A 12,506-nucleotide genomic window follows, 5' to 3' on the forward strand; every position below is an offset into this window, starting at 1 on the left:
AGCTAAAACAGGCAATATGGTGTCAAAAACATAAGTCTCTTAATATTAACTTATTGTTTATTGAACTGTTGTATAAAATCAATATCACATTTGTAATCATGCTTATTTTTGAAGAAGAAAACGGCACTCTTCATGTGATTTTAACCATGTGAAATTATATATATACGCTTTTTCTGCCCCATATCTTGAATTTTGTGATCATTCTTAATGCATTTTATTAGACTGAATCATGCAGTGAAAGAACACACTAAATGCGCACGCGCCCTAGTCTAGACTTCATCACGTAATGTAAGCATGTACTCCGTAGGTGTTCTATTTGGTTTTTGCAAAATACTTGATAATGTCAAATTGCACATCGTTAAAACAACAATTACGATATTATCGCTGACGATATATATCGCACACCCCTAACTCAAGTTGATATGAACAAAACCTGATGAGCAAATCAAATCAACTACATCTGCATAAATAGTAACTGAATATGATGATATTTTCCTCAAGATAAAGTTTACCTGTTCAAAAAATTCATCCATAAAGTGGTCTCGGTCGACATGAACGACTTCCTCATCATCGTCACTGTCCTTAGCCTGTGACAAAAACAAACACACCACTTAAATGTCTTGATAAGCTCAATGCAAGAAAAAAAAATCCTTCAAGTAGATGGGAAATTTGTTTTTTATAATGTTGGATGAGCACAGAGAGAGATAATAAAATCACAAATCTTCCACACCATACCTATACAGTAAAAAGGAAAATATTATGCGAATGCATATATTATCATAAAATAATTTACATTTACATGAATTTGTTTAGCTGATGCTTTTATCCAAATGCGACTTATGAGGAATACAACAACATAAATGATTCATCTTAAATAGACAGTAATATGAGACATACAAAATTGCTCAAAAAACATCAGTATCAATCATTCTTTGTTGCTGTTTTTGGTGGCATTACTCAATATATATCACCCAAGAACACGGTAATAATTGCCCAAAAACACTTGATATCAATACGCCATGCTGCTCCTCAGCAATTGGGCTTTAAAAGAGCAACCGTATTCAATGCATCCAGACAGCTTCTCCATTTCTCATATAGAATGAAGTAGGGCAGCCTAATAAACTAATGCAAATCACATGTTTTCAGATGAGCACACGGTGTCACATTTAAAAGATGGTTTGATTGTGTTCACATATTGGTATGAGAATTGGGGATTGCTGGAGGGCCATCTCAGATTAGTTGTATGGCCAATCCACGCTGAGCAGAATAGGATGTTCTCCTGTGTGTGTAGTCATAAAAACCATCCCGCCTCCCAACCTCTGTACCCTTTCTGGGAACTAATAGCTCTTCATTTCAAGCAAACTGCTTCCCATCCAATGAAATGGCTATTTCCAGAGAGAAAACATATATTATAGAGACAGTCAGGAGACTGAGATTGAATCTTGCTTACTGGAAGACTGATTAATATTCAGCAGTAATGTTGTAGTACTCAAGGCCGGTCTTGATCTTGAGGAGACTCGAGGAGATTTTTTGAAGGTCTTGTTCTTGTCTCGGTCTCCACTGCATTTGTCTTGTCTCAGTCTCCGACTAAGAGGACTAGGGATTTTATTGGTCAAGACCACAACTGCGGTTCCTAAATTGGTGGCGCCTTGTCTGATTTATTTGTTGATTTATCAATTTGAATGAATGTAAAACATCCTGCTTCAATGCAATCAATAACTTGTTTCTAACATAATTTCTTTTGATACTGTTGTGCTGGGTCAGAAATGAGTGGGGAATTCAGTGGGGGATAAATATATCAAATAAATAAATACAAATCCCACGGTACTCTGAAGCACCTTTTCGGTACTCTGAAGAACATTTTCAATTTTTTTTTCAGTAATTAAACTGCCTTTTTATCAGACACTTGCACTTAACATTATATGAAAATCAAGCTCAAATGGAATTAACAAGGTTTTTAACCAGCGAATGAAGGAGATCTGTGTTTTGTCTGTCTTTAGAACGGCTGTATCTGAGTGCATCGCATTACGCTTTCATCAACTTAACGTTACAGGTCATAACATTTATTGTAGCTATATGGGCGCTTAGTTTTTCCTTGTTGTTTAATACACTTGGCCAAAATCTCATGATATGAAGCGCTATATGCACAGGATATTTAAAACGTACAAATGTATATTGGCTACAACTACACGGCAAATGTAACTCTTCTCACTCTTCAAACACACAAAAACTTTGTCTTTAATTAGCCAGACATAACTTATTTATTTACCCTTGTATTCTGAATGGAGGCGGGGTGAAGTTACGAGGTTACCCTGATAGCTTGAGGATCCAATGAAGTTACGAAATTTTACTGACAAGCTCTTTTGATTGCTTTTCATTGGTTAAATATTTGTGAAACCCTCAAACAGACATAAGGAAGACCAATAGCACTGATTTAAAATGATAATAACTAAATATTATAGAGATATGAAGTTTGGATAATTTTAGGGTATAGTGACTGCCATACGGAAACGCCGCCCCTGGGGGAATTGTCAAAAATTTCATGAAAATTATTACAAATACTAAAAAAATACAAAGGACGAAAAAAGTGCTTATATGAGACTTTTTATATGACATTTATATTTATTTATATTTATATAAGGGAAGTACATTTGAGAAGTTTTTGCTATTTCAGCAATGGCCCGACCGGATGTGATGTATTCCAATCAAAACTTTAAGTGCAAAGTAAAAACAGTGATGATATTTGTCTAAAGTCATTCACATGCAAAATCACCTGCTTTGTCTGTAAAATGGACAACTATGAATAAACCAGAGAGCACATGAAAAACACAAGGCATCTAAAATATAATGCAGTTGAGTGTGATTAAGTAATTGGAGTTATTGAAAGACATCAATAATGACTGTTTTGAAACAGGTTTCCCAAATGCTTGCTTTTCATAGAACAAATGTTTATGACAAACACAAGACAGTTTTACGAGAGTTGTGGGAGTTCTCTGCCAATGCGACATTTTCAGATCCGATTTGTTTCGATTTGTCACACATTCCAATAAAAACTACAAGTGCAACATAAAAACGCCAATGATATTTGTCTAACGTCATCTTTAGCACCTGCTATTTCTGTAAAGTGGACAAATATAAATAAAGAAGTCAAAAATAATTATTTATTCTGTTTAACACTGTAGCCTTAGACATTATATGTTCCTTCCAAAAGTAATGTACGTAATAGAAGACGTACTGAGTATGTACTACATTTGAATTTGAACTTAGTTTGCAACCATTAAGAGTACGCTTTATATAGTGTGCAAATGGGTAGTATGCATGAAATTCAGCTATACTACATCTGCCAAGTTATTACTGTCACGCGACCTACCATCGCTTCACTGCCATTCATAAATCCTCTCCTGTGGCCTCATGGGATTGTAAAGTGTCCACTGAATCCACACTTAAGAATCCTGAAGAAAGTACTAGGTCACTCAAGAACTTTTCGACTACTGTTTTTTTTTTTTTTAATACTACGAATTAGGACATAATAAGCTTTTGGCGTATTGTTTTTTGCATACTATATAATAGGGAAGTAATTGATTTCGGATGCAGCGACTATGTTCAATAGTGGGTAAATGCTTGTGTTGAGACACAAACGTAAACACAACATTTTCACGAACAAGTTCCTTATGACTGCCAACTGGGGGCATATTGTGACAGTCATATTTAAAAAGACGTCTTAAAGGTGGCTTAAATTTAATTAGCTTTAAATATGCGATGTGGTTTGCATGATATGTAAATGCTAGAAAAAGCATAAAAAGCTCTTTAGGGTTACTTTTGTTTTAAACTAAAACTACAGTAGAAGTAGAAACTAAAATATTATTGCTATAGCGTCAACATAAACTGGTTTCCAAAAAAATCGGGGGGGAAAAATGGTATAATAATCTAAAATATTTAAATGTTTTATTTTATATGAACTGGGAGAAAAAAAATAAAATGAGGTGGGTGGGTGGGCAAGATGGTTATTTCGTACTCTGCCATTGACTCGGTTGACATCAATTTACAAGAATATATGTAGGTGATTGATAACTGTTTATTTCTTGAGCTGAATGTTTTTAATATTAGATATTTCTACAGCAGTGCTGTGCTAGACATAACTGTCTGCCAGCCGAGTGATGGATGCTTCAGCCTGCCTATCTGCAACTAACGTCATTTAATTCATGCAGAGGCTATTTTCACTCTCCCGTCATCAGATAATGGCAATAAAGTCCCTTCCCCCATGAGCAAAGGTGAAATGTCCCATGCTTTTAGCTTACTGACAATTGCTTATTGATTCAACATTTTAGCTACCCGTTTCTGTTTTAGCCCCCCGATTCTATGCATTTCCCCATGACAAGAGGATTGCATGTCAAAGCACAATGAAATAGTAGCAGAAAGCAGACGGTGTGTTGTCTCATCAGCCGTGCTAATGTTTACTCTCCTGCTTCTCTCCTTATCTGGCCGCTCCTTTCCCGGGCCCTGCCCTCCCTGCCCCCTCAGCATCTGGTTTCACGGGGAGTGGCTTTGCCGCTGGTCCCCTGCGCTCTATGTCTACGGTTCCGCAGTATCAGTCGCTAATGACCTTCACAAAAAAAATTTCTATAGCAACAGATTTCAGGAAGGAGCAGAGGCCTGGTGGATTTCTGAGTTTAAGTGCCGAATTGTAGCACTGAAGCCTCCTACCAGTGTGGTTAGTGTGTGGGTGATGATGGAGGATTCTGCAAATGTTGGTGCCTTTTTTTTTTTTTTGTGTCTACAAAGCTGGAGAGCACAGATAAAGTCTGGGGGAAGAGTTTGGAGACAATAAATCTCCTACGATGTTAGACAAGGGTCACAGTGGGACAGCAATAAACAATTCATATCTGCTTTCATCTCTTTTGCTGTTGAGTGACAAGAAGGGATTCTCTGCTCGAACAAGGGGAGACATTTTAGAGAATTGTTTTTTAAATATATTTGGTGCTTCCTTAAAATATGTCAGCCTGGAAATGACTACAAAAGAATGGAGATTTATATTGGCTTTTAATTAAATAGCTCAGGATTCATTTGCTATGAAGATTATGGATGCCATTGTTAGTCATCGAACAACTGACTACTCAGTTTTTTGAGGTTTTTCCAGATTTTATATATAACACGCACACGCACACACACACACTCTCCATGTACAAACTGTATTTTCGATCACCCTACACCAACCTACCCCTTCCAGAAGACCTTGTACACTTTTATATTTTCAAAAAACTTCATTCTGTATGATTTATATGCTTGTTTTCTCATGGGGATATTGCCACACACATATATAAATATATCAGTAAGATTTTTCAAAAAATGTTAAAAAGAAATCTCACTAAGGCTAATCTCACTATGCTCACTAAGGCTGAATTTATAAAAAATATTAAAGTAAAAAAATGCATTCCTAAAAAAATACACTAAAAACAATAAAAATAGGAAATATTGTTACAATTTAAAATACTGTTTCCTATTTTAATGTATTTTAATTACATTTTTATTTGTAATTTAATTTATTCAGTGATACAAAACTGAATTTTTAGCATCATTACTCCAGTCTTCAGTGTCACGTGATCCTTCAGAAATCATTCCAACATGCTGATTTACTGCATATTTATTATTATTACTAATGCTGAAAACAGTTATGCTGCTTAATATTTTGTGGAAACTGTGATGCATTTTTCAGGATTCTTTTATGAATAGGAAGTTCAAAAGAACAACATCTACTTGAAATCTTTTGTAACATTATGGGCGAATTCCAAACAGCTTTTTTGCGCCCTTGAAGGGCACTTCGGGAAGGGGACGCCATTTGTAGGGACGTTCCAAACGAAAGTGAGCAACTGATTCCCTTCACGAAGGGCCCTTCCAGAAGTCCGTTAGCGAAGGGAACATGACATGGTGACTTCACGGAAGTGATTTCCGTTTGTGATCATGTGATCTTCACTTAGGAGATCTTGCGATGCATTTTGAAGTTGGGGTTTATTTTGACTTTACATACAAACGTAAGTAGAATAAGCTAATTAAATTTTTCTTTATTTTTATGTAATACAAAATATTTTCGTCAGTGATAAAAATATGATTTATGACTGTATTGTTAGCAAGTTTAATTCAAAAAAGTTTAATAGTAAATAAGACACAGACAATATTTGAATAAAATAATAACAATAAGAAGAAATATTTATTTGCAACAATTGTTGGAGTGCTGAATGCTGCACGCACGCGCAGCGTTGTAAAGGTAACATTTTGTCCGTCGTGCCCTTCACCAAAGGAGTTCCAAACGCTTATACGAGACAGTAATGCCCTACACCCTTTAAAGAAAACACTTTAAGGGTTCTGCCCTTCGAAGGGAGTAGGGCATAGGGATGCTCACTTCTGTTTGGAATTCGTCCTATATCTTTACTGTCACTTTTTATCAATTTAATGCCTCCTTACTAGGGCTGTCGCGATAACTGCAATATCGCAATACCGTGCTATTGACGAGCATAACCGAAGAGGAATGCAACAACCGCAGCAACCGTGATATTTGCATGTTTTCTTTTTTCGTAAGGTTATGCCCTTCTCGTTTTACACTTCGTGCATGTGTACTGAATATTAAATAAGTTAGTAATGATAACATAATGTGTACCATGCTGATTTGTACAAAGGCTCAGTAGATTTGCACTTAATAAGCCTAAACAGACTGCGAATGAGAGAGAGGTCGATTGATCGCGTGCGATTACCTGCATCTGTCCTTCAGGCTGAGTCATGTATATTTGTGAATACAGGTTGTCATGTCCAAGGAAAGCGAAATCTCTGTTTGAGCATCGACGCTCTGCTGGTCAGCTGAGCCTTTAAAAGTGGCACTCAAACAGCGTGTTTCATTACATCTCTCTTTGAATGAATCAGCGTTTTTTAATGTGTAGTTGAATGAACGGTTTAAAGACTCACACAAAGACAGTCCCTTGACGCCACCTTGTGGCATAACAATGAAACTGCACTGACTGACAGCCCCTTTAGAACACGCAAGTGAAATATCAACCGAAAAAGTCTCGTCAGTCAGATTCGAGGATCAGCACTAACTGTTATATAACAATAGCCTAACGATTTTATTGTCAGGTTTATGTTCTTTTATGTGGACCGTTAATTTTGTCGTTCTCTTCTGTTTACTTCACTTCCTGTTTCAATGCGATTTAGTTTTGGTTTCTGAATTCCTTACATCGTAACACATACACAGATATTATATATGGCGATAATACCGCATACCGCACTTTTGAGCCACTCAAAATTACCGCAAGGGAAATCCCTTCACCTCACCAGACCTACTCCTTACTGAACATAATTTCTTTTAAAAAATCTTACTAATCCCAAACTTTTACTGTGCGTCCACACCAGACGCGACTTGCGCGAATAAATCGTGCTATTTGCGCGTAGTTGGACGCTTGAACATTTTGATTTTACTCGCTTCATTCGCGCGTGAAATTCACTTCACAACAGACGCGAATTCGCGTCAAGGAGGGGCTTCTGCCAGGCGGCTCCAGTCTCATTACACAACACTGGTCCAATCACAAATAACAATTTTTTACTATACTATTGTGAATGTATTTGCAATAGGATACAATTAGAATGAATGTACAAATGTTTGCCGTAAGTAGTCTATTCTAGTCTTAACATAGAAATAATATTTTTATGTAACAAATAGGCTATAAATTATGATTTACTATGTTGTGCACAAAGTAACACACCAAGCAAGATCCTTTTTATTCCTGTTTCTATAAAAGTACGAAGATGTATCGTACAGCTCCGGGTATCCACATACAGTGACGATGATTTTGTCATCCACTGTTGTTTCGGATTTCTGCCTCCCTCGCTAAGTACGTCGTAATCACGTCACTACTAGAGCAAGCTCCTGATTGGTTAACGCGGCGCGAATTTTCGCCAAAGTTCAGATTTTTCAACTCTCGCAAATCAAACGCTCAATTCGCGTGAAACGCATCATTCGTGCCGCTGGATATCTATTCGCGTCTTTGCATTGACTTAACATGTAAATCACTCGCGCTTAACGCTTCATTCGCGTCTGGGGTGAACACACCTTTAGAGGTCTGCAAGCCGGTCGGAGTCCATTCGGGCCAGGCTCAGGCCATTTAAAAAAAAAAAAAATGTTTTATACAGATCGGGCTCGGGTCGGACTCGGCTCATTTAGCTTCTCTCCTTTTATTGTCCCCATATACGCGCAGAGCACACATGGCTACTGTATGAAATACTGACTATATTATAAATATTATACAACCCCCACACAATACGCAATGCATATACGCACGCATTAGCATTCAGGTGACCATGCAGAGCATCAGGTTGGAGCGTGGGGAGTTACTAAAAGTTCCCAATGCTTTGCGAAAAGCTGCATTTTGGATCATACATGCATTTGATGATGATCCTGACTCGCCATCTCCTCATTGGATGCGCCTTTAGAGAGAAATGCATCTTTATGGATTTTATAATGAAAGTTTTTGTTCGATTCAAATTATTTTGTTTTAAAGTAGTAATTCAAAGCTTTCTATAGATACTATATTTATCAAGTCAGTGAGGCAAGTATTCGCTGTGTTTCGGTTTTTCTGCTCAAAACCTGCTTTTTTCCCCCTTTATTTTATAAAAGCACATTTTGTTGATATTGTGAGTGCACACAAATAAAAGTAGACCCTTTACAGTTCCGAACAATGTAGCCTATAACTCTTACTTTTATGAACAAAAATGATAAATTTTGAAATGTTTCCAATGCAAGTGATCGCTCTGGCACGTCCTGTAAAGCGCGCTTCAGCTTCCACTCTCCGCACAAATGACGGGTTAAGCGTTAAAACTAACATTGTGGAGCTGTTTTATAACTATAGATTTAATTTTAGACAAGTTGAGAAGGCTAAATTGATCAAACAGGCTATGATCAACTCACTGTCTGCAGCTGGCCGCTTGGTCTTTAAAAAAAAAAATTTTTTACATTTAACAAATAAAAAATGCTCCCAATGTTTTTCTAAACTAACTTAATAAAATAACGAAACAAAATACAATCACTTTGCCATTTCATACAAAACTGAACTATTTTAATAGCTGAAACAGTAGTATAAGCTGTTTTGGGAGAAGGGAAAAAAAAAAGACTGGCTCGGGTCTGACTCGGGCCGAGAATTCTTCTAAGCTGTGGGACACGGGCCAGGCCGGGCTAGTTCCTAGATTTTAGGCCCGTGCAGGGCTCTACAAACTTTTGAATTAATGTAAGTTTATATTCTGATATTTTCAGCAGTATTGCTATAGTTAGCGTGCTGACAGCATGCTGTTGCATTTGGCCATTGTGTTGCATCTCATGCTGTTTTTTGGGCGTTTCACAAGCTGGTGTGTCACCCTAAAATAGTTCAGTTTTTAAAAACACATCTTTCTATGAAATGCATTCTGCTAGCTATTTTTGCACACGAGGAAGAGATTAATATCAAGGACATGTGAACCCATTACCAGCTTTTCATGGCTGAATATTTTGAAATTTATCCTGTTTATCTGTAGCAACCTAAACGGCATTCAAATTATTCACTTTATCAGTTGCTTTGCAGGAATGCTAGATGGGAACCGTGAAAATGAAGGGCAGATCAAGTCAATCCATGCAGGGAGACACTTTCCTCAAAATCCACAAAACAAATGTCCTTTATGGTTCAAGTCAAGGTAGGTGTAGGACGTATTTCCTTCTCTGCAATCCAAATATAGATTTGTACTATTATATATAGTTATGCAAAAAAGCTTGATAGTCATCTTTTTCATATTATACATTGGCTTCTTGTCTTTTTAAAAAAGAGCACCACTGTATGCTCGGGGATATGTCACATCTACTCACTGCCAGCCTTATGACAGATTCTCTGCAAAACTACAGCATAAGCAACCCAAGGTCATTATAGTCTATTTGGGTGCATGGCAAACATCTGAGATTGGTTTTAAGTAAGGGATATTATACAATAAGAGGGTCATTATCGCAAAATAAACCCCGACGGGGTGATCAGGATCTGGGCTTGTACCACCCTGAGAGAGTTTGTTTTGCGATAATGACCGTCTGAATGTACATTACCCCGCTTGTTACACGGCTACTTAACAAAGAAATAAATACATGGACTTGAAATGTTTATTTGAGGTTAAATTATTTTAATTAGTCCTATACTTGCACAGGCCACAGAGAGAGAAAACACAAGCACAGCTGTGAGGAGAAACTACATACTTGCAATACATGACGGTTTTATTTTGGTATTTTCAAAGACCTTGTAACTGTAACAAACACAATAAATCAAGATTGTGAGTGACCTGAAACACTTATTCATAATGTCTAATACTACTAGTATGTAGATTACCATGAACTGTGTAGGCTCACCAATATGCAAAATTATTTACGTAGCAAAGACTGAATAAAAAAGTAGCAAGTCTGTAAATGCATAACCTACAGCAAGGCATCTTAAATGCAATTTGACCTGTCCTCCTGTCTAAATTGACTAGATTCTACCAATTAAAAGAGGTATTTGTGCTCTAAATCCCATATTTTTGCAATTTCCATAGCATGGACAAGAAAAGATATTGGAAGCTTCTTCTCCTTTTAAAAGTTAATAAACCTATTTTTATCCTAACTATGCATAATTATATAGTTTAGCATGTTTTTCCCTCTGCTGTCACCAATCCTGTCAGACAGCCCACCAGTTAAGAACCTCTTCACAAAATATTACAGCAAAAGATACTAAGGAACACCTCAACTATCAGCATACATTTTAATATGCATATGTTGAAAATAGGAACCTGCACTGGTTTGGGATGCAAACTAAGAATGAGCGCATTGTATGATGATCAGCATGTGCACCAGCCAACATATAAAAACATGCTCCAACATCATCTATCTATCACTAGAGAGAAGTGGCTAATTACGTGCTGATGTTTCAGCATATGGAGACATAGTATGCAGAGATAATGCTGTACATGAGTCATTTTGAATAGTACAGCCATGTCTAAAGACATTTGTTGAGTCAAGCCCAAACTGCTAACCAGTTGATTTGACCTAATTGGAAATGAAACCATTGTGCTAATGTTTTGACCGCTTTCTCGACCTGTGTTTTAACACTTATATTTATGCATTTGCAGATGCTTTTAACTAAAGGAAGTCACATTTCAGGCAAGGTACATTTTATCACTTCATGCATTCACTGAGAATTGAATCCTTGAGCTCAGGGCTACTAGTCCCATGCGCTACTGTTTGAGCTACTTGTTAAATAAATATATCTTCTTAAAGCAAATTTTGAACTACACTAGAATATAGATGACTTTAAAGCCAACAGACATTTACTTCATGAGCCAAAAATGACATTTCTTTCATCAGTTACTCACCCTCATTTTGTTCCAAACCTTCAGCTGAACACAAAAGAAGATATTTTGAAGAGTTTCTGGTAGCCATTGTCTTCTATAGCAGGAAAAATTACTATGGAAGTCAATGGCTACCGATAAGTGTTTGGTTGCCCACATTCTTTAAAATATCTTCTTTTGTGTTCAACAGAAGTAAGAAACTTACACAGGTTTGGAACGACATGAGGGTGAGTTTTCGGAATTTTCGGATGTACTGCCCCTTTAAAGCAGAGCTTTTATTTTGATTTCATAGGGCTTATAAGATGGAGAGAGAAAAAACACGCAAGGGAACATGGAGAAACATCGGAGTTGATTATCAATGAACACAAACTGATAAAGTTATGAAGTTTAGATTCTTACAGGTTAACCAGCATAGCTATGTCGTTTTGCTTTAATAATACATTAAAAAATATTATTTAATTTTAATTATACTGGTCTTCCCACCAAGCTTCTTAACTTTTACCAACAAGGATCTCATTGTCAAGTTACAAACAAGACAAGCATGCAGTGGGAAAAAGCATCCAAAACGCAACATAAGCTGGTAGAAATACATTTTCACTAACTGTGTCTGTGCATTTTGTAGGACTTTTATTACTATGATTTCTGAATCAGATTGTGAGAAATCCCAGCGGCACCCTGTTGCCCTATTTCACCAGGAACCTCAGGAGGTAGTTAGATCAGGTAATTGACTCACCTATATAGAAAGTCTGAGATGAACAACTTACATTTATGCATTTGGCAGATGCTTTTATTCAAAGTGACTTACATTACATTCAGGGTTCATTCCCTTCTCGGGAAACAAACCCATGATTTGACCGTTTGAGCTACAGTCGCAAAGAGTATATGAATCCAGATCCTACCCTGATATTTACCTTTAAATTATTCAGAGCCTCCCTTTTATGCTGTCAAGATAAAATGAAATTTGTTGACTTTGTTGTCACTGCTGGTTACCATCTAACTGAGCTGATTCTGCAAGACTGGGTGTATCACATGAGATTTAGCCACCCTGAATTTATATCCCACCGGGTGTAAAATTACCAAAAATGAAATCAATATAGAGAAATATTCATGTTTTCCGACTTGCTGGTGTTAAT

At 36.8% G+C, this 12,506-nt stretch overlaps 2 protein-coding genes across 4 annotated transcripts in view; one reads left to right on the top strand and one right to left on the bottom strand.

Moving 5' to 3' along the window:
• The window catches only part of si:dkeyp-113d7.10 (myoneurin), an 86,046-nt gene that overhangs the window by 26,909 nt on the left and 46,631 nt on the right, over positions 1 to 12,506 (top strand). The window contains exon 3 of one of the 3 annotated variants that reach the window (XM_058753190.1): positions 9,597 to 9,705. The exons of 1 other annotated variant lie outside the window; for it this stretch is intronic. In XM_058753190.1, coding sequence (XP_058609173.1) covers positions 9,606 to 9,705 — 100 coding nt within the window. In that variant the 5' untranslated portion in view covers positions 9,597 to 9,605. Of the gene's footprint in view, positions 1 to 9,585; positions 9,706 to 12,506 lie in introns of all 3 variants that reach the window. One more of the 3 variants, XM_058753191.1, reaches the window with a different exon arrangement.
• Positions 1 to 12,506, bottom strand: part of stx1b (syntaxin 1B) — a 48,764-nt gene that overhangs the window by 24,758 nt on the left and 11,500 nt on the right. The window contains exon 2 of the mRNA XM_058753207.1: positions 513 to 587. Within this exon, the coding sequence (XP_058609190.1) occupies positions 513 to 587 (75 nt within the window). The remainder of the gene's footprint in view (positions 1 to 512; positions 588 to 12,506) is intronic.

Source organism: Onychostoma macrolepis, chromosome 19 (genome assembly GCF_012432095.1).
Source record: "Onychostoma macrolepis isolate SWU-2019 chromosome 19, ASM1243209v1, whole genome shotgun sequence".
Classification (NCBI taxonomy): Eukaryota; Metazoa; Chordata; class Actinopteri; order Cypriniformes; family Cyprinidae; genus Onychostoma; species Onychostoma macrolepis.